The sequence below is a fragment of the Candidozyma haemuli genome, assembly GCF_002926055.2.
Source record: "Candidozyma haemuli strain B11899 chromosome Unknown I_2014730914, whole genome shotgun sequence".
Lineage (NCBI taxonomy): Eukaryota > Fungi > Ascomycota > Pichiomycetes > Serinales > Metschnikowiaceae > Candidozyma > Candidozyma haemuli.
Genome location: NW_020289909.1, coordinates 465,862 through 493,733, shown reverse-complemented (window position 1 = coordinate 493,733; position 27,872 = coordinate 465,862). Strand labels below are relative to the sequence as shown.

At 43.7% G+C, this 27,872-nt stretch overlaps 13 protein-coding genes across 13 annotated transcripts; 10 read left to right on the top strand and 3 right to left on the bottom strand. All coding sequences in view use genetic code 12, as the record gives it.

Moving 5' to 3' along the window:
* Nucleotides 1-497: 497 nt before the first annotated feature.
* CXQ85_005125 (TFIIH complex subunit) lies at nucleotides 498-1,343 on the top strand (the record flags this gene model as incomplete). Its single annotated transcript, XM_025488727.1, has 1 exon — nucleotides 498-1,343. One exon carries the CDS (start codon nucleotides 498-500, stop codon nucleotides 1,341-1,343), a length of 846 nt encoding a protein of 281 aa, XP_025343494.1.
* Nucleotides 1,344-1,471: 128 nt separating this feature from the next.
* CXQ85_005124 (uncharacterized protein) lies at nucleotides 1,472-1,993 on the top strand (the record flags this gene model as incomplete). Its single annotated transcript, XM_025488726.1, has 1 exon — nucleotides 1,472-1,993. One exon carries the CDS (start codon nucleotides 1,472-1,474, stop codon nucleotides 1,991-1,993), a length of 522 nt encoding a protein of 173 aa, XP_025343493.1.
* Nucleotides 1,994-3,627: 1,634 nt separating this feature from the next.
* On the top strand, nucleotides 3,628-4,704 carry CXQ85_005123 (uncharacterized protein; the record flags this gene model as incomplete). The annotated part of the gene is made up of 1 exon (XM_025488725.1): nucleotides 3,628-4,704. The coding sequence occupies one exon, from the start codon at nucleotides 3,628-3,630 to the stop codon at nucleotides 4,702-4,704; it is 1,077 nt and encodes a 358-aa protein (XP_025343492.1).
* Nucleotides 4,705-5,152: 448 nt separating this feature from the next.
* On the top strand, nucleotides 5,153-7,547 carry CXQ85_005122 (Zn(II)2Cys6 transcription factor domain-containing protein; the record flags this gene model as incomplete). Its single annotated transcript, XM_025488724.1, has 2 exons — nucleotides 5,153-6,431; nucleotides 6,670-7,547. 2 exons carry the CDS (start codon nucleotides 5,153-5,155, stop codon nucleotides 7,545-7,547), a joined length of 2,157 nt encoding a protein of 718 aa, XP_025343491.1.
* A 242-nt stretch (nucleotides 7,548-7,789) lies between these two features.
* HST6 (ATP-binding cassette alpha-factor transporter) lies at nucleotides 7,790-11,464 on the top strand (the record flags this gene model as incomplete). Its single annotated transcript, XM_025488723.1, has 1 exon — nucleotides 7,790-11,464. The coding sequence occupies one exon, from the start codon at nucleotides 7,790-7,792 to the stop codon at nucleotides 11,462-11,464; it is 3,675 nt and encodes a 1,224-aa protein (XP_025343490.1).
* Nucleotides 11,465-11,501: 37 nt separating this feature from the next.
* UBA1 (E1 ubiquitin-activating protein) lies at nucleotides 11,502-14,558 on the bottom strand (the record flags this gene model as incomplete). The annotated part of the gene is made up of 1 exon (XM_025488722.1): nucleotides 11,502-14,558. One exon carries the CDS (start codon nucleotides 14,556-14,558, stop codon nucleotides 11,502-11,504), a length of 3,057 nt encoding a protein of 1,018 aa, XP_025343489.1.
* Nucleotides 14,559-15,323: 765 nt separating this feature from the next.
* Nucleotides 15,324-17,498, top strand: CXQ85_005119 (protein disulfide isomerase; the record flags this gene model as incomplete). Its single annotated transcript, XM_025488721.1, has 1 exon — nucleotides 15,324-17,498. One exon carries the CDS (start codon nucleotides 15,324-15,326, stop codon nucleotides 17,496-17,498), a length of 2,175 nt encoding a protein of 724 aa, XP_025343488.1.
* Nucleotides 17,499-18,550: 1,052 nt separating this feature from the next.
* On the top strand, nucleotides 18,551-19,867 carry PMI1 (mannose-6-phosphate isomerase; the record flags this gene model as incomplete). The annotated part of the gene is made up of 1 exon (XM_025488720.1): nucleotides 18,551-19,867. One exon carries the CDS (start codon nucleotides 18,551-18,553, stop codon nucleotides 19,865-19,867), a length of 1,317 nt encoding a protein of 438 aa, XP_025343487.1.
* A 191-nt stretch (nucleotides 19,868-20,058) lies between these two features.
* On the top strand, nucleotides 20,059-20,556 carry CXQ85_005117 (uncharacterized protein; the record flags this gene model as incomplete). Its single annotated transcript, XM_025488719.1, has 1 exon — nucleotides 20,059-20,556. One exon carries the CDS (start codon nucleotides 20,059-20,061, stop codon nucleotides 20,554-20,556), a length of 498 nt encoding a protein of 165 aa, XP_025343486.1.
* A 220-nt stretch (nucleotides 20,557-20,776) lies between these two features.
* On the top strand, nucleotides 20,777-21,418 carry CXQ85_005116 (uncharacterized protein; the record flags this gene model as incomplete). The annotated part of the gene is made up of 1 exon (XM_025488718.1): nucleotides 20,777-21,418. One exon carries the CDS (start codon nucleotides 20,777-20,779, stop codon nucleotides 21,416-21,418), a length of 642 nt encoding a protein of 213 aa, XP_025343485.1.
* A 74-nt stretch (nucleotides 21,419-21,492) lies between these two features.
* On the bottom strand, nucleotides 21,493-22,350 carry CXQ85_005115 (iron-sulfur cluster assembly protein; the record flags this gene model as incomplete). Its single annotated transcript, XM_025488717.1, has 1 exon — nucleotides 21,493-22,350. One exon carries the CDS (start codon nucleotides 22,348-22,350, stop codon nucleotides 21,493-21,495), a length of 858 nt encoding a protein of 285 aa, XP_025343484.1.
* Nucleotides 22,351-23,402: 1,052 nt separating this feature from the next.
* Nucleotides 23,403-23,840, top strand: CXQ85_005114 (uncharacterized protein; the record flags this gene model as incomplete). Its single annotated transcript, XM_025488716.1, has 1 exon — nucleotides 23,403-23,840. The coding sequence occupies one exon, from the start codon at nucleotides 23,403-23,405 to the stop codon at nucleotides 23,838-23,840; it is 438 nt and encodes a 145-aa protein (XP_025343483.1).
* A 49-nt stretch (nucleotides 23,841-23,889) lies between these two features.
* On the bottom strand, nucleotides 23,890-27,595 carry CXQ85_005113 (uncharacterized protein; the record flags this gene model as incomplete). The annotated part of the gene is made up of 2 exons (XM_025488715.1): nucleotides 23,890-25,757; nucleotides 26,119-27,595. The coding sequence occupies 2 exons, from the start codon at nucleotides 27,593-27,595 to the stop codon at nucleotides 23,890-23,892; spliced, it is 3,345 nt and encodes a 1,114-aa protein (XP_025343482.1).
* Between the last annotated feature and the right edge of the window lie 277 nt (nucleotides 27,596-27,872).

Genomic DNA, 27,872 nt, shown 5'->3' with positions numbered 1-27,872 from the left:
TTTTTTTTTCTTTTTTTTTTTTTTTGTACTTTCCCTACATATCTTGCTGTCATCTTGTCTGAAATGTCACTTGCTGCCATGTAGCATCACGTGGCTCCGAATCATTTCAGCGTCCAGACTCATTTGAAGAGCCTTGAGCAAGAAAGTTGCAACCGTTAAGTGCAAACAACATTCTTGTCGTGGCCATCGCATGACGATGAGCTCCTTATCCTGGATGCTCTTGGCCGCTCTCTAATTATTCTCGATTCTTTAGCTGCAAATGTAGCACCACATCAACAACAACAAAATTCAAAGCATAGTTGTTTTATAGACTCCAATTTCTTTGTTTTGTAAATTACTATGCTTTGCAGACTTTTGAGGTTCTCTGGACAATTTTGACCCCATGATGTACCCTTCTAGTAAGTAAACCTTATCAGTATTTCCTGCAGATGCATCGCATCAGTGTACTCCATAGCGGTGGGTCAACTGTGTTAGCAGAGGATTTGACAAGTGAGATAATGAGTGCACCACCCACGCCGCTTCACCCCGGGCCGAATCAAGAAGTCAGAGACTTGCCGCATTCACAGTTGGCCGCTGATGACCTAGATCTCAATCCTGGTCTAGAGGACGATTTGGATGATGATGATATAAGTATTCACCCACCCAGTACGGTCAAGGAAGAAAACCATAATGGCGATGACCAAGTTAATGTGGAGGTTTCCCTGTGGACATTGCCATTTGAAGATGCTATTGGGGCTGAAATTCTAAAATTACAGAAGAATGCCCATCCCAGCGTCAGTAGTGGTCAGCAGAGCAAGCTTATAGCATATTTGGACCATGAACTCTTGCAAGTACAGAGAAAATTCGTCAAAAACCAAGCTGAAACTAGGAAAGAGTACCACTTGCAGCAATTGCTTCAAGATGTGGCACAGATACTTGATGTTCTCTGGGTACTGATCTCTCCTGAGTACAGCTTATTTGGTCAAGAAGAATATTTCATTAAAATCCTTGGTGACTTGGAAGATTGGATTGAGTGGTACGCTTTTGATACTGATGGTGGCGATAGAAATAGAGATCTATTCCTCTTTGAGCTCTTCACTTTCTTTCAAAAGGTTGATGTCAGAGTTTCCCTTCTTATAGATGGTGTATCCAGTAAAGATGGTCTGAAATTTGATAGAACTCAGCTTGTCCGTCTTTTTCCAATAGCAAATCGATTGAGGCTTACTATAGTAAGCAAGCTACGTCCATTGCGGGACGAATTGGCACGTCAAAGGGACCTAGCAAACAAGGCTGCGGATATTTCCCTCAACATAATAGATGTTGAAGTTGGACGACTTTTCGAAGGTACTTTGGACAGAAGCTGATTTAGCTATTGATGGCTGCAAAATCTGAGTTTGGAAATCTGCCTGATCTATGCTGCACCTGTGCACCAACTCATCCTCCCGTACATAGCACGCTCAATAGTGCTTTTTTCAGAAATATAGTACCATACATGTGGCCGTTTGGATCCCAAAAGTCTAATAAAGACGTTACAGACGAGCTTCCCGAAAATTTACAAGAGTTTTACAAAGAAGTCAGTCCGACAGCCCATAAGTTAGAAAAGGACTCAAAGGATGAAAAGGTGGCTAATGTGCTAGACAGACAGAATACCCAATACTCTTTCGAGTTTGACGAATTCAAGAGAGAGTTTCTGGCTCAAAAGTCATCTGCTATAAACTGCGCCGAGCTTCAGGCTGCTGTGCTAAAGTGCTATGAAGGTTGGCTGTTTTTCGGCGTTGATAACTGCTCGGCTGAGATAAAAAGAGGAGCTAAATGCAATGAGCTACAAGAACGAGCCTTTCAAAGACTCAGGTACAATGAATGCTACAGTCAAAAGCAATGCAACGCCATTCGTTATGTTGTTGATCAATTGTTTACCAAGAACTTTGGTCAGTTAGGTGAGAACGTGAATGAAGAGCTGCAAGTCAAGTTCGAGTATGATTTGGACCAAGTTTTTGACAGAGTTTGGAAGTAAGTCTCAAATATCTGCTACAAGATCATCCCATAAAGCAAGCTTTTCCGGAAACTTCATCAGAGCTACTAATCCGGAAGTGTTGGGGAACACATATATGGAAGGTAAATGTGTGCAATGCTTGTGAAAGGTTTGAATCAACGCAGTTGACAGTTCCTGTTTACCCCATTTAAAGTTGCTTTTGGTTAGCTTATAGCCGGGGATGAGATACTGCACCACTATCTCCCAAATTCCCTTGCCAATGAACACCACGAAAGGTGCAGTGCATTGGCTGAACTCCAGCATCAACCTTGGAACATTGGCTACTTTCTCTGCCTTGCTGAGCTCCTGGGCGGTTTTCGTACATCGAAGTACAAGATCTGTGAAGCCAATACCGAACTCTAACAAGTCATTATCATGACGGGCAGCTGCTGTACATAGATCTTGATCGTTATTATATAGCTCTCCGAGCAAATGATGATCCTTGATGGAAATTCCACGACGAGCCAACACTTTTCGTAGTAGATCAGAAGCATTAAAAAGCTTCCAAAAAAGATTAGTGAAGTGTGCGTAGTGGTGTTGCTGCTTTGAAGATTCCACCCCAGGGTTGAACCCCACGAATACCACCGTTATTCCTGGTGCTATTGATGGTGGGAGATCAAGTAGAGGAACCGGGGACTCTTTGCTTTTCACTTCACTACTCTTCTTTTTCTTGGCCTTTGTTACCCGGGTAGCACTGGTTTCGATTTTCTCCTCGTCTTCATATTTGTATGCTTGGAGCCGATCTTTGAGGGACATTAGAAGAACAGGAAAGTAGTCAATGTTCGCGATTTTTTGGTGAATGAGCAAGATCAGCAAATATCTACAAAAGTTAGATAACAGTAGAAAAATAGGGATCACATCTTTTTTACAAATATTTTAAGCCACGAAAACCTTCGGTTTAAGAAGATCACACATTGATCATTGTATAAAAAATTTGCCATCCTACGATACCTAGTTTATGTTCTTGGATTCTAGGCGTGTCAACGCGAGTGTACCACCTTCGTCAAAGCCCTGGCTAGTAAACACCTGGCTATAAGCAAATAGATCAAACTTTTACGACACATAGGAATAATAGCAGTACCTTAGGCTGAACGAAATTTCAGTAATTCATTCGTGCTTCACGGAAGTACTTATCGTGGCTGCAAAATCCCCCTATCTTTGGGGTTGGAAAAAATTACAGCATTGCTCTATACAACGTGCCTAAACGAATCTACCTAAAGCTTTAAGACTGAAGTCTTAATGCGTTTCACGGATTTGCTCTATCAATTCCCTCGCCTTACTTCTACCAACGTGGGCGCATCTAATTGACCAAGCATCCGAGTAGTTGAAAGCGATAGCGCTACAGCCCACTTGCTTCTAGATAACTCCGAAACGTGTTCGAAAGCTTTAGTAATGCTTACTAAACGAAAAGAATAATATGACAGAAGCGGAATAATTTATGTTCTTTCCAACTTGCATATGTCTCAAAAACCTTGGCTCGCCCAACCGTTAACCCAACGCTTTCTCCGGATCCCATAAGTGCCATCGCGCGGCGCATCAAGGTAGACACAACAAAGCGAAACCAAACCAATTGCACGTTATTGAAACTAGCGATTCGCCAGACAGAAGCTCACACGATGTCAAATAGATTTCGGGCTCCCTTTGGTGACGCCAACGAGGAGACTCAGTATGCCACTCCTCAGGCTAAACCGGCTAAGGTTGATGATATTCTACCTGACGCTGAATCGACACTCGACCAGGATCTTCTTCGATTCGACAGCAAACAACTTTGGCCCAATGGGGTTTCAAAGGGAGGTACTGAAGCTAGAAGACGCCTACCTTCCATATTGAAGAACAGTCCGTCCCGAACTTTTACGGAACCCGTGAACTCATCTTCAACGCCGTTACCGGGAGCTCATCCACCTCAGAAGACCCCACCGAGATTTGGAAAGGTCATATTTTCCCCAACAAAAGAGGTAATGCGTTACGAAGAAGATAATGGAGAACGCATGTACAGAATGGAGCCAGAGGGGGACCATCTCGATAGGCAACGGAATACTCCTGGGACTGGGTTTTTAAACGACTATACAACTCCTTACATTTTACTGATGTATCTCCAACTACTATTTAATGTTTTTCTTGCGTTGGTGATTTTTTACATCATATACATATTCATATCCACCATCAGAGCCGATACAAAGCACAGGATGGAGCTTGCAACTACAGATGCCTTGCGGGAAATAACGCTATGCTCGAAAGAGTTTTACAGGAACAAATGCACAGCCGACAAGCGACCTCCGGCTTTAGAACTACCCTGCTTAGAATGGGACAAATGCATGAACAAAGACCCTGAAAAAATTGGGAAATCATTGGTGACGGCACAGACATTTGGGGAAATCATCAACGAATTCCTTAAGCCAATCAGCTGGAAGCTGGTGTTCCTATGCAATGTCTTAATTTTCGGGAGCTTTATCGCCACAAATGTGTTATTAGGCGGTTTTCGGGGCGGAGTGAGTTACAATAAGCTAGACAATCTAAAAAAAGTAAAGCTTTTAGAGGAGAAGCTACATGATGCAGAACGTGAGATAGATGAATTAAGGCGCCTTAACTCAGAACTTCAGAAAGAGACTCCAAAGTATCTATCGCAACACGAGCTTGAGCTCTTGAATGACAGCATGGGTTACTCTCCACTCATGGCGAAACTGAGGAGATAAATGCTTGATATAGAGACACGAGTATATAGTTAATGTTGTATCATAAGAAGTAGAACTGAGTAGCTGGCTTTAATTATGCATCGAAAGATTGGCAATTCTCATATCAAATTATGATCAGGCGATGTCTGGACTGGTGAGTCGCAGGTAGGCCTTCTTGTATTCCTATACATCAAGGTGCGGATGCCACTCAACATGTTTCTGTAATTCCGTCACTGCAAGTATTAAGAGCACTGAAGGACCGGCTTCCCTGATGGTCAAACCGATAGAAGAAAATTTCTTGACAACCCCCACAGCTTTTGCTGAAGAATCGGGTTTATTCCATTGTTCTGTAGTCACGTGCCAGATCTCGGCATGGTAACCGGTTCGAATCGCCTATTACGTTCAAACATATCTTCCCACCTTTCCACCTTTTATTTAAAGCTCCATCCCACGTTAGTGCTCATCTCACATGAGTTCAGAGCTGAGAAAAGTGATTGTGAAGAGGCGTTATTCTCGTGCTGGGTGCATCGAGTGTAAACGACGCAAAATCAAGTGTGACGAAGTGCACCCCACATGTGGAAATTGCCAGAGAGTCAAGTTTCCATGCGTTTACCCTACTCCAAATCACGGAAACAAACCCCGCCGTGCAAGAGACATTAAGAAAGATCCACTACCGACAGTTCCGCTGGAGCAAGAGCCATTGCATCACAATCATACAAACCAGCCGCCTGACCTTAACCTACTACATCCGCATGAATTGGATCCGAATGTATCTCTCCATGCTAATACAGGTGGTATGCCTACACCTGCCCCATCATTATCTGCTAATTCAGCTTTAAGCCATACCAATGATGGCCGAAATGGTTACAAAGGGCTCAGTGTATCGCAAGGCGGACACCCATCAAATCCATACTCGGGAGGATTATCTCCTCTACCCCAGATCAACACGACCAATAACAACCTCAATACTACGCATTTGGTAGAGTCTCCTTTGCCTCCAATGATTAGATTGCCAGATGTCGTCCAAGATGATGCTCAATTGGATATGCTTCTCTTCGAAAACGTCCTCGATGATGCAAATACCTTAGTGCATGGCTTGGCATCTTTTGACGTGTTAGGTGGCGATAGTCTTCTGCAATTCTCAGCCCAGAGTACTCCCGATGGATCTCATTTGAAGCCGTTCCACTCCGACATAATTCTTAACGAATCGTCTAACGAGAATCACTTCTTCAACGAAGCAGAACTTCAGGACTATCTTCGTTATGGTACTGATGTTGATCGAGACCCCGATGGACGTAAATTCTGGGGCTCAATAAATGGCCAAATGCGCGAGCCTTTGTTTCACGAACAGAATAAAGACCCAACCAATGAGGAACTTGTCGAACGTGTGAATGAAACGTATAAGCTTTCCTCTGATGAGTTAGAATACTTCAGGGCTGTTTCTTGTAAGGAGCTTTTCTTGTTCATATACCCATTTGCTCCTACCACCAAAGATAACGAGATCATGCACGTTCTCCTTGAATATCTGTTAATGTTCAAATACTTGGTTTATGCCTTGATAGCATTGGGTGCTTCATGTCTTTTCACGATCACAAAGAATCCAAAGCATGATAGAAACCAGAAGAGGTCAACTGCAATTTGCATGAAGCTTTTGGTCCAAGCTTTCACAGATTTAAAAAATAACGAAGATTCACTTCGACATATCGAGGGCCTCATATTAACTGTTCTTATACTTACCACCCTTTTCAGTGATATGAGCCTCGTAGATGCGAATTCGGTTCCAGTTTCTTGGATTTCACATCTCAACAAGGCAAGATCGCTCTTAATCAAATACAAGTTAGTCAAACAACAAGCGAAATTAACAAACCAGATTCCCCGGGTATCACAATTGCCAAACTCCTATTCTTTTGTTTGACTTTATTTCGAAGTTGGGAATGCTGAATTCACAGATAACTAGGAGCAGTATACGAGACATTCACCTTCTAGTCGACGACCCACACTTAGAAGGACATGATGGCTTCGTTCACCAGCATATATTACGAAAGCTTGGTGTCCTCATACCTGCTTCAACAACTCATTCCGGCTTTAATCTTTTTCTGACTCTCACCAGTGAATGTTCACTGTGCTTGTTCAAGCTTCTAGATGTTATTGCGGGAATGAATGAGAGTGGGCTGAAACAGGCAAGTCCTGAAGAGGTTTGTGAGGTCCTTGCGCTGCTTCAACGTGTCTCACGACAGCAAATAATACCAAATTTGACACCAGAAGACCAATTCCTCATTCCTCGCGATCATCCTGCTCATCCTGATTTCGACGACTTATCACGAAAGATATTCTTGCCCAGCAGTGCATACGCTAAGGACACAGATGATCCCAGCCACATAAAATACTATTCCTATTGTGACGTGACCCAGAGATCTCACTTTTTGGTATTGAACCTTAGGGTTTTCACATCACCTGGACTTTTGCACTTACCGAGAAAACATCCAATGATCAAACGGCTTGTGGAGCAGACTTTGAAGCTTATGTTCTTCTTAAAGCTTAAATCGGATCCTTGCTACGACCAGAACTTGGTGGTTGCGGAGCTGGAAAATTATTGGCTCTCGAAATCGCTCTTTGATTTCAGAGCTATCATGATTCAGCTCCCATTCCGAGCCACTGTTGACCTTACAGATAATGAGGATGATTTTGAGAAGCTAGATCTATTCTTCAGAGGGTTAGTGAAATTCGGCGGGGGAAGTGGCATCGAAGCGGTCGCCAGGGCAAGAAAAAACAGAGAAGCTGCCAGAATGAGAAAAGAAAACGAGAAAACAAATGGCAGTAAAGACGATATGGAGTACCTGACCGTGTTATTCCCAATCTACTAGACAACATACCGAAAAATAATATTTGTATATATCAGATCTTCGTAATCCTTAGGTTTAAATGACTTGCATATTTTAGAGATGTGCGCCGCACCCAGCCAAAGCTTGGATCTTAATCGCACTCCCATTGCAAGGACCAAAAGGGTAAACAGATGAAACCAAAAAATTTTGTCCCCAATTTCTGTCTATAAGTATAAAATGAGTCGAATATTTCTCTCAAGTATGATATTACAAAAGTTCAAAACATGTCGATGCATAACGATGGTACAGTTTCTATGGGTCAGACGAAAGCTAGCCTTTTCATGTTTGCAACCAAAAGAGATATTCCATACTTTATTTCAGGGTTCATCACCATGGTGGTTGCATCTGTCGGCTCGCCAATTCAAACACATATCTATGGTAAAGCATTTGACAAACTTTCAAAATACATAACCGGCGGTTATAAAGGTTTTGGCGACTTCATTTCAGACATTAGACTCTTATGTGGCCTCATAATGGTGGTGGGAGTTGTAAGGATGTTGGTTACATGGCTAAGTATACATATTTGGCTTATTCTCGGAGAAAGGCAACAGGATCGAGCAAGATCGAGGCTTTTTTCAAACCTTATGAGACAAAAACTCGAATGGTACGAAAGAAAAGAGAACCTAATGGGTTCAATGGCACAAGTAAACCGTTGTATCGAAGAAATCCGAGACGCAATGTCAGAAAATATTGCATTATTGGTACAAGGAACCTCATCAATCATTTTGTTACTTATTTCTGCCATGATTTCGTCTTGGTCTCTTACGTTGGTGATCATGGCATCAGCGCCCATAATGGCAATCTCAAGTATAATATTTGGAAAGTTGACTTTCAAGTATGCAAACAAGGAGAACTGCTTTAGTGCAAAGGCTTCAAAAGTATTGGATTGGTCTTTTGTATCGGGAAATCTTGTTCGTCTATTAAATGGGAAATTTAAAGATCTGGTGAACTTCAATCGGATGGTGGACTTATCAGCAAAAGCTTTCACAAGGATGTCCATTTCTATCAGTGCTAACCAACTGATATTGCGGGCATTATCATTTATGGTGTTTGTTCAGGGATTTTGGTTTGGTGCGTACATGGTACTGGCTGGGAAGCTTAGGATTGGACAAGTTTTTACAGCATTTAGCTCTTGCCTCATTTTAGGCACCCATGTCTCGACCGTGGCATCCGTGCTAGCTCTTCTTAACAAGGGACAAGCAGCTGCCTCAATGATTGCGAGATTTTTAGAGTACGATGAATGTAGCCTGGAGGAAGAAAGCTATGTCGAAAAAGACTTCGAGCCCATAATATATGGAAAGACGTTACAATTCAGAGACGTGGGTTTTCTCTACCGAGACGCAAAAAGACCTAGTCTCCAAAATGTGACTTTTGATATTGATACTGATAGGCTTACGTTTGTTTTAGGGCGATCAGGCTGCGGTAAGTCAACTCTTGCCTCCCTCTTAATGAAGTTTTACAACCCTACTTCGGGAGAGATAATAGTGGATAACCACAACATGAACAATTTAACAAGCTCGCAAGTCTCTAGATTCACTACTTTGGTTGAGCTGAATGCTCTTGTTTTTGAAAAACTGCTTTATGAGAATCTAGCGCTCGGCCACAAAGAGATCACCGAGAGCGAGGTCATCAACGCTTGCAAATTTGCTGAGCTTGGCCCCTTTGTCGACTCATTGAAAAATGGAATTCATCTGAAAATGTCGACTGCTCTTTCAGGAGGTCAAATGCAAAGAATAGGACTTGCAAGAGCATACTTAAAAGACAGTCCTATTCTCATTCTAGACGAGGCGCTTAGTGCCGTGGATCACAACACTAGAAAGACTCTTTACCGGAAGATCAGATCTTGGAGAAAGAAGCGAATGACTTTGGTCATCTCTCATGATCTTCTGGATGTTGAGAACGATGACTATGTTCTCAGACTCGAGTCTGGCAGAATAGAAAGTTTTACGCAACATACAAAGCCAGTGGAGAGTTTAGGGGAAGACGAGGAAATTGGTTTTTTGACGGAAACCAAGGATGAGTTTGAGGCCACTGATTCGATATTTTCTGACGGAACCCACTTCAATTCTTCTTCTAAAAGAGACTTAGAGGCCATGCACGATAGCAGTGAATTACAGGTTCTTGGCGTCCTTTCGATTCTCAAGCACTGCTATTACACTATTCAGAACAAACTAGGAATTGTCGTGGGGCTCATCTTATCCTTGATTAGTGGCGTTATTACTCCTGTTTTGTCATTCTGTTTCTCAAAGCTACTTTCTAACATTGTTGATCAGTCCACACAGCTTCCTCCCAAGGAGAAAGGGGCAGTCTTTTGGTCAGCCCTTGTTATTGGTCTTATCGTCGCTGATGGTTTAATTTATTTCACTTCACATTTTTTGCTTGCCTACTCCTCAGAGCAATGGGTCGTGGAGCTCAGAAAGAAGGCGTTGGCCGTAATCAATGATCAAGATATGTCTTTCTTTTCGAAAAAGTATCTGAAACCAGCAGAGCTAGTGGCATTGTTGATGAACGATTCTAGAGATTTACGTAATTTGGTTTCCGAATTCTTGTCAGCGGTGCTCTCACTCATAGCATTGACACTTTTGGGTTTGATTTGGTCTATTGTATCGGGGTGGAAGCTAGCTTTGGTTGGAACATCGTTTGTTCCTTTGATTTTGTTGGTGACTATATCATACGGTATGATCCTTCTGCGATTTGAAACGAAATACAAAGATATGGTTGGTGAAGTTGAAAAGTTCAATCACAACGCTGTGCTGGGAGTTAAAACGGTCAAGGCATTTGGACTCGAAAACGATTTCGAGGGAGACTTGAAAGAAAAGCTTATTGAGCTCTTTGCTGTTGCTAAGCTTCGTGCTTGTTTTACTGGACTTGGATTTGCCTTACTGGAAATGTGCACTAGCATAGCAACAGGAACAATTCTTTATTATGGATTGTACCTTGTTGCACGGTTTGAGTATTCCTACGAGCTGATGCTTCAAGTGCTTACACTTCTCACGTTTACTATGGCGTCTGCATCAACTTTGATGGGATCACTTCCCGAAATTGCAAGAGGACAAAGAGCTGGCACCCTCTTTGCAAGGATTCTCACTCTTAATCCACTGCCAATAGAGACATCTGGAGATAAAAAGTCTTGGAGAATGGCCCAATACGGAGAGGAAATCATCAGCTTTAAAAACATTGACTTCTCGTACAATGGTGAACAATGTTCATCAAAGAAGGTCTTGAGGGATTTGTCATTTAGCATAAAGACAGGAGAAGTGGTCGGAATCGTGGGTGCTTCTGGTAGCGGCAAATCTACCACTGCACTGTTAATTGGCCGATTGAGGGATTGTGACAAAGGCTGCATCCGATTTAATGGAAAGCCCATCAAAGACTTGGACCCTTTGTGGTATAGGAAAAATGTTGTCGTTGTTCCTCAAAGTCCAAAGTTTTTTGAAGGTTCTATTTGGGAAAACCTAACTTATGGGATAGACAATTCCTTTTTGGATAAATCCTTTGTCATTGAATGTCTCAAACTTTGCAATATATGGACATTGGTAGCTTCATTGCAACAAGGACTTGATACCGTCTTGGACGATCGGAGCGTTTCTTCGGGCCAGCTCCAACGTCTATGCATTGCCAGAGCTTTGATTCGTGAGCCCAAGCTAATTGTATTTGATGAAAGCACTTCAAACTTAGATCAGGAGAATGTTGATATCATTACAAATCTAATAACGCTTGGACTACCAAAAGCTTATCCTGAGATGACTTTAATCTCGATCACACACGATGTAAATGTGATGGCCAACTTGCCAAGGCTTCTTGTCTTAAAGAACGGTGAAATAGTGCAAGACGGCACCTTCACCTCGCTCAGCCAGGAAAGTGGCGAGTTCAAAAGACTTACGACAAATGTTATGTAATCCAGGAATCGTGTATTTAGTATCTAAATCGATTTGCTCATAACTTCAAGTTGATGTAAGGTACCTCCACATCCTCTCCTTCCTTGTCATCGCAACAAACTTCAAGGATAAGGCTCTTAGCATGAGGTGGCAAGTCCTTCTTGCTAACAGTCTTGATCAATTCAGTGAACTTCATACCCAATCTTTCATTGACCTTCTTAGGTGGGAAGAATGATGCGTACAAGAGAGTGACACCATAGGACAACATGGAGATCTCTAAGCCTTCTTTCTCTTCGAAATGGGCGAGCAACTCCTTCAATGTGATATCTCCATGGAGTTCGAACCTGTCCCAGATTTGATCAAATTCTTTTCCGTTGTACTTACCCTTAGGGGACTTCACAGGCTCAGAGAATCCAAAGAACGGAAGCGCAAGGTTCACAAATCCATTCTTGTACTGTTCAATATCATCCTGTTTAGCCACCACCTTGTATAACTCAAGACAGACGAGACCAGTAACCAAAGCGGTGGTAGTGGCAATGGCAGGAATAATCTTTCCAGCAATGAACTTGGTCTTCGAAGCATCAGCTGTCTCGATACCATAATTCAACGCTCTACAGTTGGAAGCAGCAGCAATGAATTCAATGTGATGATTAGTATCGTCATCTTTTTCGAACTCAATTGGCGATAATCTGTAGCCTGCGAATTTGGAGGGCTCAGGCAATGTAGCAGCGATCTTTTGAATCTCCTCTTCATCGAGAGAGCCAGAAAGCTGCCTAGCCTGCTCCTCAGCTTCTTGATCATTAGCAGCAATCTTGACACCTGTTTTTGGGATGAATTCAGGGACTTGCACATTATCTAACACACGCTTATAGTCCTCCACACCAGGATTCTGCTCCTTCAAACCGTAGATAAAAGCCAATAAGTTTGCACCTCCAACAATGAAGCTAAGGTGATCAGGGTTGTCAATATCGAAAGTCAAGGGCTTAGGGGCTCTCTTGGGACCAGACCAGAAGGGTGCGCCATTGGAAGTCTTCGCGTCCTCGGGGAAGTTATACAACAACTGCTTGATCTCATGGTTGAACTTGTATTCGAATTGAAGTCTTGCCCATTCGATACAGTCTTCAAAGGAAAAAGCTCTGTTGTTCAAAAGTTGAGCGATGTTTGTCAAAGTACCCTTTATGTCTGGATTCTGCTTCAAAGTTTGCTCCACATAATTAGGTTGACTCAAGTACAAGTTCACAGTCTCGGGGGAGTCAGCGAAGTAATCTTGGAACAAAGACTTGGCCCATGCAATTGTATGGTCAATCTTGTTTGGGAAGGATCTCAACGTACATAATGGAATGGACTTTTCAGGAGGATCCTGAGAACTGGAGTAAGACTCTGTCAAGTTAGGGATAACAACCTGAGTGTTACCCTTTGTACCAAGAGTACCAGACTCTAACAATGGCTTTTTGTAGAAGATACAACGACGATCGACGTACGTTCTAGCATCCACATTATCTAAAGCATTCGTAACAAGATCCAATTTTCCCCAAAAAGCATCATCAAAAATGTGCTCGGTGTCAGCACCAACCTTATCCAACTTGGACTCAATCTTACCCTTGAGGTGAGGGTTCATGGCCTGAACGGCTCTAGCGGCGATCTCAGACTTGTTACCGCCAACATCTTTTGGTCTGAACAAAAACTGTCTATTCAAGTTAGACTTTTCGATGGAATCCATATCCGTTACTATGATACTACCATCTGGACCTGAACCTAAACCCATCATGGCCCAGTTCTTCAACATTTCACAGCCAATAGCACCTGCGCCAACCAAGAAGACTTTCAAGTTAGAGATTGCTTTCTGGAAGTCTGCACCGAACACAGCAATTTGACCATCATATCTCGAGCCAACGGGCTTGGTAGTCTCCACATTCCTTGGATAATCCTCATCCTTGGGCAAGGATTCCAAAGAATCAAAGTAGAGATACTGCTTTACTGGACCAAATTTAGAGGAGCAACATTTCAACACTTCTTGTGCGATCAACCCTCCAAAGAAAGCGGAGATGCCTGGAACATCACCAGTAGCCTGGAAAGCCAATTGCTGCAAGAGTTTCTTGTTAATCTCCGCATCACCCAAGATGGAAGGATTCTGAGCATTCAATTCTTCGACGTATCTCAAAAACTCATTAGAATCCTCCTCATGATAGGGACGTGGCAATTTACCTTGGTGTCTTGTCTGGAAGGCGTGAAGAGCTTGGAAGCCCAAGTGGAGCTGTGGAGGGCGATCAAATTTAGCAAAGTCCGAGAATACATATTCAGGATCGGCCAATTGATCTTTGAGGGACTTGAACTGAAGCTTAGTAGGCATCTTGACCTGGGTATACAACCCACCCTTAACGTAAGACCCGTATGATGGATCAATCTTAATCTTAAAAGCATACGGGCCGAGGACCTCTACCTTATGAGGGGAGCCATCATTGAGCTTTGGCATTCCCTCGACTTCGGCGAATTTGACGTAGTCACCGTCCTGCAAGCCGTGTCTATTATCATCCAACATAGTAACCGAACCATCAGATTCAATGTCAGACACTATTCCAGTCAAAGGCTCCTCGCCGTTTTGATCAATGACAGGGAAGGCTTCGCCCAAATCGACGAACAATTGACCAAAAAGACCTCTAGTGTCAGCGGCGATGAAACCAATGTCATTTTTGTGTGTGATTTCATTGATCTTCACTTGGTCTTCCAATGACAAGTTTGTAGTAACCACACACTTGTATTTGAGTAAAGTAGATTCTGAAAGATCCGAAGCCACGGAGATTGGCACATACAGATTCAACTCCAGAACTTTGGAAGCGGTGACGTCAGCAATAGGCTTACCAATGTCGTCCTCAGATAAAAAGAACTGAGAAGATAAATCCTGAATTTCAACTGGCTTTGGGTCGTAGAGTGCCAATGACTTGACGCCGGCAAGAGCGACGTTCTTTGCAATTTCCACGCCGAGGCCTCTGAGACCGATGATTAATACGTTAGCATTCTGCATCTTGAGCATAGCTTCCTTGCCCAAGACATAGAGTTGTCTCGAGTACAAACTCTCGTCGATGACTGGCAGGTCGATTTGCATTGAGTCTGCCATTGTAGAAATGTATTCAGTGGTTATAAAGAGATGTAGCTGAGTTAGTAATCGAAGGCTAAGGAAGATAACCTGGTTGCGGTGCGGAACACTTTCTGTGTAGGAAGAAAGGTGGATGTCTGGACCGTTGCATAGTTAAGCGTTAACATGCTGGCACAGCTGTGAATACCGGAAAGCTAAGTGGGGTTCTGAAAGTATGTGTAGAAAGCAAAAAGCCATTTTTTAAAATCTGCAAAAGAATCACAACCTGAAAGAAAAGCTTGGGCTTCAGACCACCAGATGGGGTTGGCTGCGAAAAAAGTGGAGGCGAATGTACTGAGGGACTGGAATATTCAAGTAAACTGAGCAATATTTGTTCAAAACTTATGCAAATAATGCAACAGAGAACAGGTTCCGGTAAGGTGGTCATAATTTCATTTCTGTATTCTTAAGAAAAGGAACAGCTTTGACTATGAGGAATAAGTGGGTATCTCGTCAGGGCTTATTAGGGCGGTCTAGTCGGCTGCGAAAAATGCTCATAAATCATTGTCAGGGTTGTTTCCCCAGGACACGTAGACAGCTGTACAAGCGCAGAAGTTTACTTATTTCTTACCAAATTCCATAAAAGCTTGCTTTAAATACAAAGCGCCGAGGTCCATTTATTGTTTCTGCTTTCAGTGGCAAGCCCATAGCCTTATTTGTTCAAAAGTCACGTGACAAAGCTGTACTCTACTGGAGCGTCTTGATAACAGTTACTACCACTTTAACCCCGAAAGTTGCCTGAGTCAAATGAGGCTCTCTCTCCTAGCATATGCTTCACTACTATCTTTTGCTATCGCTACCCCGGCAGCTATAAAGCCGCCACCAGCAGAAGAGAATTCTGAGTCCGGGAAAATCGAAAACAAGGAAGTCAGCGGAGAAGTTGAAAACGACGCAACAGCCGAGATCAAGATGCCAGAACCTCTTACAATTGAGACATTCGACGAATTTACTTCGGGGCATATGAGCTTTGTTGAGTTTTTTTCCCCATATTGTCATCATTGCAATGCTTTAGCACCAAAGTGGGAACAGACATTTAGGGAAACTTACGATGGTCAACAAACAACAGGTATCCATATGAGGCAAGTGAACTGCGTTGAAAGTGGTGATCTTTGTGAACGTGAAGTAGTGCCATACTGGCCAAACTTGAGAATATATGTCCCAGAGTTCGACGAACGTGGTGAGAAGACAGGAAAGTCAAAGCTTGTTGATTCATTCCCTCGCGCTCTTAAACAGACCCCCGAGAACTTCAAGAAGTTTATGAAAAAAGCTGTGGCAGAATACGGTGATGGTTCACTCTCGATGCCGTCTTCCTCTGAACTATTGGATACTGATACTACGTTGAACATCGTAGCCGGAGAAATGAAAGAACCCTGGTTCATAGGAATGTTTTCCTCAACTGATGAGGAGTGGGAGACTGGCAAATTTTCGAGAACATGTATGGATTGCTTGAAAGTCAAGAGCGATTGGGATAGATTGTCCAACTTGGTTATCAGTTCAACAAAAACTGGCCACTTGAATTGCAAGTCCAACCCTACTTTATGCGAGAAGCTCGGCCATCCAGAGTTGAGCTCAGACTTACGTCAGTCGCCTAAATTTGCGATGTTTTTGCCAAAGCATGTCGGAATTATCAGGTTCGATTATAACCAGGGAATGGATGTAGCGAAGATGAAAAAATGGGTTCTACAATTGGCATTAAACTCTCAGTATGAAATAGCCACTGCCAGCCACTTCGAAGATTTGGATCTTTTCAAAACCGAGAAGCCAGAGAAACCTTTCGATTTAAATTTTCCTTTGGACCCACAGGTGGGCCTCGTTTTTGCTTTTGATAAGAGCAAGATCACAAAGGAAGATAAAGACATTTTACCTCATCTACTCGAGATGGTAACAAACCTGCCTTTCAACATGCGTTTGTATGGCTCGGCGTCAGTAAAATTTGAAGAGACATTAGAATATCAATCTAAGGGATTGGTTGATTTTGTGCGGACTGACAAGGACCTCGAGGATGTAAAATACAACCGCCCACTTCATGTTGCGACAACTTTAACGAACAAGCCTACACTTTACATGTTTAAAGAACATTCCATGGTGCCCGCAGTATTTCAAAACTATGCGCCTGAGGACATGAGAAACCCGGAGAAAATCGAGGAATGGGTAGTTAAAAATATGTATCCGTTCTTTCACGAACTTACCCCAGATATGCTTGAATGGTACTTCAACACCAAAGATAAATTAGATGACAAGGTCGTTGTTACATTTGTGGATGGCGAGAAGGAAGACGAACTCAAAGATACATTATACAGCATGTCTTTGGTTGCCCACGAGTACATCTTTTTGAAGAAGGAATATTATTTTAAGCAGCTCTCAGATGAGAGGGGTGCCAAGTGGGAGACGATCAACCAGCTCAAGCAAAAGGGTGCCGATTCTTTGGAGGTTATCGCTGCTATGAGAAAAAGTGTTCCACATTTGTTCGATCACAATGACGCTCTTTTCACTTACGTGAATTTGAAAGAGTACCCTAATTTTGCAAAACTGGTCGGCTGGGATATTGATGGCGAGGGATACAAACCAGGAGACACGATCGTTGTCACCAAGAACACGAAATATTACTGGGACAAGACATTGACAGGCGAAAAACTTACTATAGAACCTTCAAAGTTGCGCCCAGTCTTGTTGCATCTTTTAGACCCCCTTTTGACAAAGGACATCAAAGCTAGTGGATTTTCTCCGAAGCTCGCTGCAAGCCCCTTTACCAGCTGGCTCAGAGCGTTCGATTCGATCTATCAACATGGTCCTATCGGAGTAGTCTTCTTCTTGATCGGTTTATTTGTATTCTACAAATTCGCGATAAGATTTATCAAGAAAGGAAGACTTGGTCTGAGAGGAAGAGGCATCATCGGGAATATCGCACCAAAGCACGACTAAGTTAACCTTTAACGTGTCTCAACCTTGCATCTTGCTCAAGAAGCTTTCGATAGCCAGGGCTTATTCGTTCGACCAAGTATGACGGCCCAGGAACTCCAGAAACTGAACTATAGGGTGGGATAACGGTCTTCGGTGGAACAATTGTGCCATCAGATATTACACAGCAGTCGTTGATTATGCTATGTTCCCCGAGAATGCAGTCGTTTCCTACACTGACTCTGTTCCCTACTTGAGCCAGCATCACCTTTGTCATTTTTCCTATGACTGTATAATTACCAATATGTATCTCACTGAAAACACCAGGCTGTCTTGTCTCGGCAGGACTTATGTAGCAGCCCTCATCAAGAAAACAGTATCTCCCCAAAAGAATGGAAGACTGGCCTGGGGTGGCGGTGGGAACGTCGCCTGAAATCACAACACCCGATGATATGGTACAGTTCTCACCAATGGAGATGTGTTTTGTCCCATTGAGCGTAGCATTTCTCGAAATACGGTTGCCGGATGCCGTTTCGACCCAAGTAGATTGCATAGGGATGCATTGGCCCAGATCGTGTTGATGTTTTGAGTAACTGCCTGCAGTACCTTCAGTTTGCAGCCACCACGTTTCTCGTGTCCCGAGTTTCTCAAGAGCCAGATTAAATTAAAGAAATACAGTACAAAACTTCTGAAAAGAAGTTTGCTTAGACGCAATATGGCAAGCGAATATCGCGTTTCTCCTTGCCTGTCTGATGGTCCCTCCATTCTACGTTGTCCAGAAGTCCCAGCCTTATATTAAAATGAAAAAGGCTTCTATTCCAATAGCTTGAGAATCCAAACAATAAACCCTCGTAAGTTTGTTCCTTACAATAAAAGACGGAATTTTATGACAGTGAACTCCGACGCCATAGGCTGTCTGAATCCGTCAGTAGTGCATGCGGGCACGGCGTAGAACCAGCGCCAGCACCAGGAAAAATACTCCGTACTACATTTTCAGTCTCGCGTTTCACCAACTCTTTGGCATTCCCAGCGAGAACCAAATATCACATTTATACCTTTCCGTTATTTTCTAAAATATGTCTAAGCTTTTCAGAATCGACTGCGGCTTCCAGAACTACGACTGGGGCAAAATCGGCTCTTCTTCAGCCGTGGCTCAGTTCGCTGCCAAATCCAACCCACAGACCAAGATCGATGAGTCAAAGCCATACGCCGAGCTTTGGATGGGAACTCATCCTTCTGTGCCTTCAAAAGTTGTTGATGACGAGAAGCTCTCTGGTCAGGTTTTGAGAGATGTCGTCTCCTCGGACGCCAAGGCATACTTGCATCCCTCTGTGATTGAGAAGTTTGGCTCTGACAAAGAGTTGCCATTCTTGTTTAAGGTCTTGTCGATCGAAAAAGTCTTATCGATCCAGGCTCATCCAGACAAGACTTTGGCTAAGCAGCTCCACGCCAGCGATCCAAAGAACTATCCAGATGACAACCACAAGCCGGAGATGGCCATCGCCGTTACTGATTTCGAGGGTTTCTGCGGTTTCAAGCCCTTGGAGCAAATTGCAGCTACATTGAAGGCTGTTTCTGAGTTCTACGAGATTGTAGGCGCCGACATAACCAAGGAGTTCTCCGAGAACATCAAACCAGATGCTCAGGTTGGCTCCGAAGAGGACAAGCACAACAGAAAGCTACTTCAGAAGGTTTTCGGTGCATTGATGAACACAGACGATAAGACTATTGAAGAGAAAGCCACTTCTTTGGTTGAAAAGGCCCAGTCAGAGCCAGCTGTTTTCGATCAGTTGGCTCCTAATTTGGCCAATTTGATTCTCAGATTGAACAAGCAGTTTCCTAAAGACATCGGATTGTTTTGCGGCTGTTTGTTGTTGAACCATGTCTGGCTCAATGCCGGCGAAGCCATGTTTTTGCAAGCCAAGGACCCACATGCCTACATTTCAGGAGATATCATTGAATGTATGGCAGCCAGTGATAATGTTGTTAGAGCTGGATTTACACCTAAATTCAAGGACGTCAAGAATTTGGTGGACATGTTAACTTATTCATACGAATCGGTCGAGAAACAAAAAATGCCATTGTTACCATTCGAACGTTCAAGAGGAGATGCTGTCAAGTCCGTGTTGTATGATCCACCAATCGCTGAATTCGCTGTTTTGCAAACGATTTTCGACAAGAAGGCTGGCCAGAAACAACAGTTTGACGGCTTCCATGGACCATCCGTTGTGATCGCTACCAACGGTAATGGATCTATCAGAGTGCAGGGCGAAGAAGCTCAGAAGGTTGAAAGAGGATATGTCTACTTTGTGGCACCAGAAACGGCGGTGGAATTGGAATCTCTGTCTACTGACGAGCCATTCACGACTTACAGAGCATTTGTGGAAGCATAAGTACGGGACGAATAGGATTATACCACGGAAAAAATTGTAGTTCTTGGACACTACTGAACTAGGAAAGCCACCCGCGTTATCGAGACAGTAGTTTGTAGTTACACAAAGGACCATTATATACCGGAAACCACCACCGAGACCTCCACAAGTGGTCCACAACACCAGCGAACACCAGTTCTTGAAGACAAAAAATGGCAGAGAACGGTGATATTGAAAGAGACATCACAGATTTATCACCTGTTTCTGGTGAAGGCCAAAACCCAACTCCCGGATCGGAGGAGAATCCTGACTTGAACGATCGTTCGATCTACTTGGGCAACTTGGACTACATGATTTCACCCCAGGAAATCGAAGACTTTTGCAGCACTGCAGGTCCTATTGATAAGGTTTCCATAATTGTTGACAACTCTGGCATCGCCACTGGCTATGCATTCGTGGCATTTAAGGACAAGTCTAGCGTGGAAAAAGCAGTCACCGAACTTAATCAGAAGACATTGAAGCACAGGCGCACCAAGGTAAGCATCAGGCATACGAAGAGTGAAAACCCTGAAAATCGAGGACCTAGAAATACATCTGGAGGCCGTGGAAGAGGGTCTAGGGTCGAGGAAGAGGCTCTCGTGGCCGTGGCCGTGGCCGTGGAAGAGGAAGGGGTGGTCGTGGTCGGCACAATGGAGAAACCCAAAAATTGAGGGAAGTTGACCAAGACAACTTAGGATACGGCTATGATGAGTCTGAAGAGCCTTATGTCGTCACGGATTGGTAAATTTGAAGACACAAGTAAGTCGGAGATCAATGCCTGCCTTATCGGGGAGGAAAACAGACCCGTACACCATCTGGGGCATCGCGGGCTCATCTGAAAAGATATCCAGAGTGGTGCTTCTATACTGAAGCAACTTTTACTTATAGACCATGGTTTCTGTCAGGAAAAGAAAGATGGCCCGCTCGTCGGTGACCAAAAATACAAAGCGCACGAAGGATAAACAAAGAGCGCCAAAAATTGCACATCATCCTGTTCTCGCAGCCAGGTGGGACAAGAAGCTTACCCTTAAACAAAACTACGAAAAACTAGGGCTTACGTCTCGTTTGGGCAAATATAACGGTGGGCAAGAAAATTCATACACAACTGTTACTGAGTTCAGAAAAGAGAGGGATGAAAAGGAGAAGAACGGCCACATTGCACCCGAGGATGTTGCCGTGGAGACAGACCCTCTGAAGATTCCAGAGGGAGAGGCCCGTTTGATTCGTGACCCTGAGACTAATGAAGTCGTCCAAGTCATTTATGGTACCATGAAGCCTACAATTGTTGCTGATAAGGAGCCAGAGCACACTGTCATCGATGAACTTGTGGAGTACACTGAGAAGAATGCTGCCAAACCAAGGGCTGCTAAGCCTAAGGAAGAGGAGGAAGGCTTCCTAGAAGAACTCTACGAAAAATATGGCGACGACTATGGTAAGATGAAGTGGGATAAGAAACTTAATCCTTTGTTCTTGTCAGAAGGTCAGTTGAAGAAGAAGATCGCCGTATGGAAAAAGGCCAACGGAGTTGAGTAATGTACATTAGTATGCCAGCCTCTTCCAGGCGGCACAATCATCCTATTTGCATCATCTATAATCATGTAGTCGTTTCAAACTCTTGAAGGCAAGTTTTTGCTCAAAATCTGGTCCACGATGCCGTCCATCACAGAGAACAAATTTGCAGTTTTATACATCTGCAAGAGCTTCTTATCAGACTTTTCTGCCTCTGATGTATCCTGATTCTCTATCATTTCCACAAAGGTGGGGTCTATGGGTACTGAACCCAAGAAATCTATCTGTAAGGACTCGCAAAGCTGCTGTCCACCACCACTCAGGAAGATATTGGTACACTCGGCACAGTAAGGGCAAATGAAACCGCTCATATTCTCCACAACTCCAATAATACCGAATTTTACCTTTTTGCAGAAATTTATCTCTTTTCGAACATCAGCAGTAGCGACCTGTTGTGGGGTCGTGACGATGACCGCCCCATCAACAGGCTGGGCCCACCGTAGTTCTTCTGCGATAGCAATATGTTCATCTGAAGTACCTGGAGGTGTATCTATAAGGAGGTAATCCAAATCAGGCCAGACAACATCTTTCAAAAACTGACGGATCATTGCCGTTTTCTTTGGACCTCTCCATACCACTGAGTCACCTCTCTGCTTCAAAAGAAAGCCTAGTGACATCAACGAGAGCGATCCTGACTCGCCAGTTTTGCTATTGACAGAAACAGGCACCCATCCAGACCGAGACTGGTGAACTTGTCTTTTTTCAACACCAAACATGCGTGGTAAGGAAGGTCCTGTAAGATCGATGTCAAGCACGCCAACGTTCTTACCCTTGAGGGCCAACGCTAGTGCTATTTGTGTAGTGACAGAAGATTTGCCCACCCCGCCTTTTCCTGAAAGAATAAGCATTATATGTTTCACCGAGGCCAACGACCTGGGCGGTTCTTGTTGTTCCATGCTGAAGAAGATGGTGTGATGGTATCAGAGAGATGGATTGGTAAGCGCGATCAGATAAGCAGCGTAATGCGAAGGAAGAGAAGAAAAGCGCCTGGGTAACAAAAAAAAGCTAAGGGTAATTAAAGAAGGAAGGGAAAGAAAGAAAAGAGCCGACGAATTTGAAATGAAGAAAATTCCACAATTCAAATAAACTCAAGGAGGCGGTCGTTGGCTCCATATGGCGCTTTGGACTTTTGTGGGACATCCGAAATGGCTGCGAAAAGCACTATTGAGGGCACCTCTTCTAGCTTTCACTGAGATATTGACAAAAGTAGAGGGAAAATCTTTATAAAAGGGACTCGTCGAAATCAGAACAGAAACTTAAAATTGAAACTGGCTCGTTTAGGGAGGTTAGTAGGGTTACTGCTAGAGTCCTTAGAGCGGTTCAGGATGTAGTCTCTTCACTACTTGATTAGAATAGTTCAAAGGTAAGATATATTTAAGAGTAAGTAGATATTATTTGAGAGATAAAGCTGGTTTCATTACCTTTGCTATTTCGGTATATCTTCGTTTCATTACACTCGCTATTTCGGTATATCTTCATCTTATCAACTACCTAGATCTCATACTCCGCGGTCGCATTTGCAACCATTTCTTGTTCTCATTGGCTTTACATAATGAGTACCTTCTTTGTTGGAAAAGTCCCAAAAACCAAGCGTATTTGCTGAAAAGCTTCTTTGACATACGCAGCTATATAAATAATTCGTCACTGAGAAAACTGGAAGGAAGAGATAGTAAGTTTGGGAGCCATCATCGTTTCTGGCACCAAACCCATAGGACATCAAGTATGCTTCTTTCCTCAATATATATTTTTCAAACCCTCTAAACCAGCAAATCAAAGAGAAATTCTTTTAAAAGTGCCTTATATTGCTCTCTACGTTTTTTGTACCACTTCATCGCTTCTACTGCCGTGTCCTCCAACCCCACTGCACGCAATGCGCGACTGTCACTTTCCAGCACAACAGAACGGTTTCAACTACTGGTCTAACGGTTGAACCTTTTATAAAGCGTTTATGAGCTCACGGTACTCAACTGCAGCGCACCTGCGTGAATTAAGAAATCAGCTCTTCGATACGCCGTCGCCGGGAAGACTGAGAACATCTACTCCACAACGAATCAGTTCGCCATACGACAAACCAGAGTCTGTTTCAGCTAAGCACAACGAGTCATTCTTGCTGTCGCTTGAAAGCCAGAATGATGATGAAGTGAACTCAATGTCACAGAAAGTGGCAGCTCTAAAGAACCTTGGTGTCAAGATGGGCGGACAAATTAACACGTCGATGAAGCTCAACGATGAAATCACCAACAATTTCGAAAAGGGTAAGGTCACCTTGAAGAATACATACAATAAGATGGTCGTCATGAGCCAGCGGGCTGGAATATCGTGGAAGATGTGGCTAGCGTTCTTCTCAATATTCTTCCTTTGGTGTTTCTACGTGTGGCTTTTCTAGCATTCCATATTATCCGCCAGTCATCTTGATGACTCGGTCCCAATTTGCATTATACTAATAAACTTCGTAATTTCCCAATACTTTTATAATCGCCGTCTCCCTTACTGTCAGATTTGGAGCTAATATTATCGAGCGAGCCGTCATCCTCGATACTCACGTCGTTGTTCTCCACCTCCCCTGATTCATCATTACGTGGTGGTTCATTTCCAAGGATCATGCCAAGGGCTGATACTTCATTGACAAACGATGCACGTGGACTAGCCCTGTAGGGTGTATGAGCAGCACTCTCTGGGAGAGGTGAGCTTGCTTTGAGTGGCAGCCCGTTGACCAGGGTGATGCAGTTTCCAGAGTCACTTCTCAGAAATGAGGTTGACTTCATCTTTCTTCTAGCTCCGTTGCTAATCTTAAGAATCGAGCCTTTAGGTTTAAGCGTACGATGAGACGGCTGATGTTTCGGAGAAGGAGAGAACTCTCGCGAAGGAATTTCAAATTGGCCTCGTTGGTTTTTCTTCTTCCTCAACTTAGCAAGATCTTTCTGGAACGACTGGTAGGTGTTTGTCGTCTCGTCAAGAGTATTTTCCACCGAGAGATACTGCTCATCTTCATCATCCGAACTACTGTATACCTCTTCCTCAGTTTCTGTTTGGATTCCAGAAGAGCTCCACATCTCTTCCACTAGCTTATTATTATCATAGTCACCAATAGAAGAGTTCAGTAAGTCGTTCAAGGTCTTCGTAAGCGCTACTTTGGCCGGAGAAGCGTCAAGGTCGTCATTATATTCCTCCTCCGCCTCAGCATCATGACATTGACAAGAATCGTCTTGCTTGTTGTAACGTAAAGGCTGCACCCTGATTCGTAATTTCTTATGAAGCGATGTTTGTGGCGTTGGCAGCACGGTGGCTACGGATTTGGAGTTCACAAACGGAGACTTGAGTGATTCTTCTTCCACAGTGCTTGCTTTTAACATATCGCTGTTGGCCAATGCCAGCGATGAATATAGCAATCGCAACGGATTGGACTTCTTTTTGGATGTAGGTGGCTGCTGCTTGTCGGTGAGTTTGGGAGCGAAAAGGTCAAGCTCTTCATACTTGCGCTGTCGTTGCAGTCTATACTTTGAGATATTCAAATCCATGATTTGTTCCATCATCTCAGCTGTCATCTCTGGCGAGGCTTCTTTAATTGCTTGTTCGGTAGTTCCGTTGTTAGGGGAGTGCGGTAGACTGTGCTCTGATTCGTCCTCAGACGAGGAAGCAGAGAGTTCGTTGTCATCGGGACTTAAATGGCCAGACTCCGGGTCTTCGAAAGTTCTGCTTGCTGAATAATTTGCTCCACCGTAAGATGTTTGGAATCCATTTGATGCACTGTCGAGATGGTCATCAGAATAGGAAAACTCCTGGCTGCCATTGTCTCGAAGACGAGACTCGCTCTCATCCATATAGCCATCAACCACCTCGCTTCCAGTCGAATCCATATCGACCGATTCAGTTCCAGTACCAAAGAATGACGCCAACCTCGGGTACTTACGAGGATCAGGTCCCGAAAGTGGACCATTTCTAGATCTCTCATACTCTAGTGCACGATGTGCTAGACCTTGAACGTGAGCACTGACCAGCACGGCCAGCGTCATTATGTCATTTATATCAGCGTGCAAGGACCCGTCACGATCACTTTGTAGACCTTCTAGCGCCTTGTCTAGTCGTCTTCTTCGACTCGCGACCTTTCTTCGTAGGAGATGTGCCCTTTTGGCTACATCTATGTTCAAGTATTGGATTTTTTGCTCTACAGTCAACAGACGCCTGATTTCTTGTTTGAGGTCGTTCTGATGGCGCTCTGTCACGTTGAGCAATGCCTTTTTCACTGCTTCGTTCTCCTCGGGCACATGCTTCTGAAGAACTGTGGATAAGCGAAAGTCATCAACTGCAGGTAGAGGAACCGGGTTATTAAATCGAGGCCTAAAATCATTGGGCATATCGAGTAGTACGGGTTGTTCAACTCAGGGGAAGCTCTTTTATTAAGTAATGGAAAATTGAGAATGTGTTGATCTTTAGATTTGCATACCCCAGATATGATGCGAATGGCCATACTAGGGAAAAAGTGCGAGTGTGGTTGGATACTACTACCATGAGGCATATTCGTTTTGTGTAAGAAATGAGAAATGTAACGTTTGGTTTCAAGGATATTATTGGCTGTGCATTAAGGTTTCTAGTGATCAAGTCTGTCTATATCAATTGAACCACAGAGACATGTTCTCTTGCAGCTAACCTACTTTAGTAATTACTGGAGAGCTCATGGCTATCTCCAAACGGGTCCTCACTACCGACAGATTGACCTGTAGCATCTGTTGCAACTCTTTTGAGAGATTGGTGTTCTGGAGCTGCGTCCTTTTCCTTCTCTTTGGCAACTGGCTTCTGTGGTACTGGAGGTGATCTTCTCACTGCTTCTTGAAGCCTCGATGACGATCCCTCCAGGATATTAGCTGAAGCAAGCCTTTGTTCTATGGAATCCTCCACACCTTCTTCTTCAAGCTCGTCTTCATCGGTGTCGCTATCATAGTAGCTCTCATCACTGTCACTATCGCTAGCAGCGTCATAATGATGTGGACCCGGATTTTCAGGTGTGAAACCCGAGGCTTTGTCAAATTGTGTGAACGTATTGACAAGCTGTTCGTTGGCCATAATCAACGAACCTAAAAATTCTTCTTCCATCTGAAGAGTCTCCTTTGTCTTTGACGACTCCTCACCAGCGCCAACAAATTGCAAATATTGAAGAACCTTTCTCCTCACCTTTCTACATTTCTCAAACTCCTTAGACGATTTCGCATCATCTAAGGGGTCAGTGCCAGCAGGAAGATGAATAAGGGCATTGTTCAAAGCAGTAGTATGAGTCTGGCAGTCTGAAAGCACCGTTCTGATCTTAGGTGCTTCAATTTTGTAATTGATTTGCGGGATTCTAAACTGTTCATCTGCGTAAACGATACCATGTCTGGATCTCTTCTTCTTTTTCTTGGACTTATCCTTCTTCTTCTGAGGTTTACTTTCTTGAGCTCTTGGATTGGTGTATGGAGAAGCCAGAACAGGACGAGGTGGAGGAGACTTCTTGGCAGGTCTAGGAGGCGAGCGAGCGATTCTAGGGGATCTTGGAGATCTGGCCCTATCTCTAGCTTCATCATCTCTATCTATAAGATCTTCAGGCTCTTCTAAGGCGTTTTCATCACCAAAAGCACTCGTCGTTCTTCTATGACCACGCAGGTGGCCACCGCTCCTTGAATCCAGTGCACGTCTCCTGACACCAGCGACTTTCCACAAGTTGGCCATATACTTGTAACCGTCCAAACCATCGAGCTCCAGCTTCCAGCCAATTGCAAGACTTCTTGTCTTGCTTTGCACAGACTTATCGTATTTCGAGCCAGTACCAGTAGAGCCAGAGCCAGTAAGAATTCCTTTCAAAACATCAAGCAACTTTTCGTCAGAGGCCAACACGGACCCAATTTTCAGACCAGAATTGAGTACAAGAAGTTCAAGCAAGTGCAAAGCATTCAATTGAGTCTTCACAGAAGAGCCATACTTGATGTTTTTGCGGATAGCTCTTGCTGCTTCTGAAGGTCCAGGGCCAGGCTGGAGCTTTATGAGCAGAATCAAATCGGATAAATAGAGCTCAATTGAGTCATCTTCCAAATCCGCATTCCTATCAGGCTTCGAGAGCTGATTGATTTTCACCGTTATAGACGTATGAGGTTTCTCACCGAAAATGGGCATTATGGATGTGGTACCTTGCTTGACTTATATGACTGTGGTGAGGCTGTTTCGTTATCTGGGGATCGGAGGGGGTGATTGTGAGGCTTACTACGGCATACAGTCATCCAGTGACACAAAGATGTCCCAGTATATTCGACGTATTAGAGAGCAACAGGGTGTTTAGAGGGTAGAATATAGAATGGAAACTAGTGGAGGATATTCCAAAGGCTTCTATTGACTTAAAAAGAAGGATTTGGTGGAATAAAGAGGTATATGTGAAATTGGATCACGTGACCAT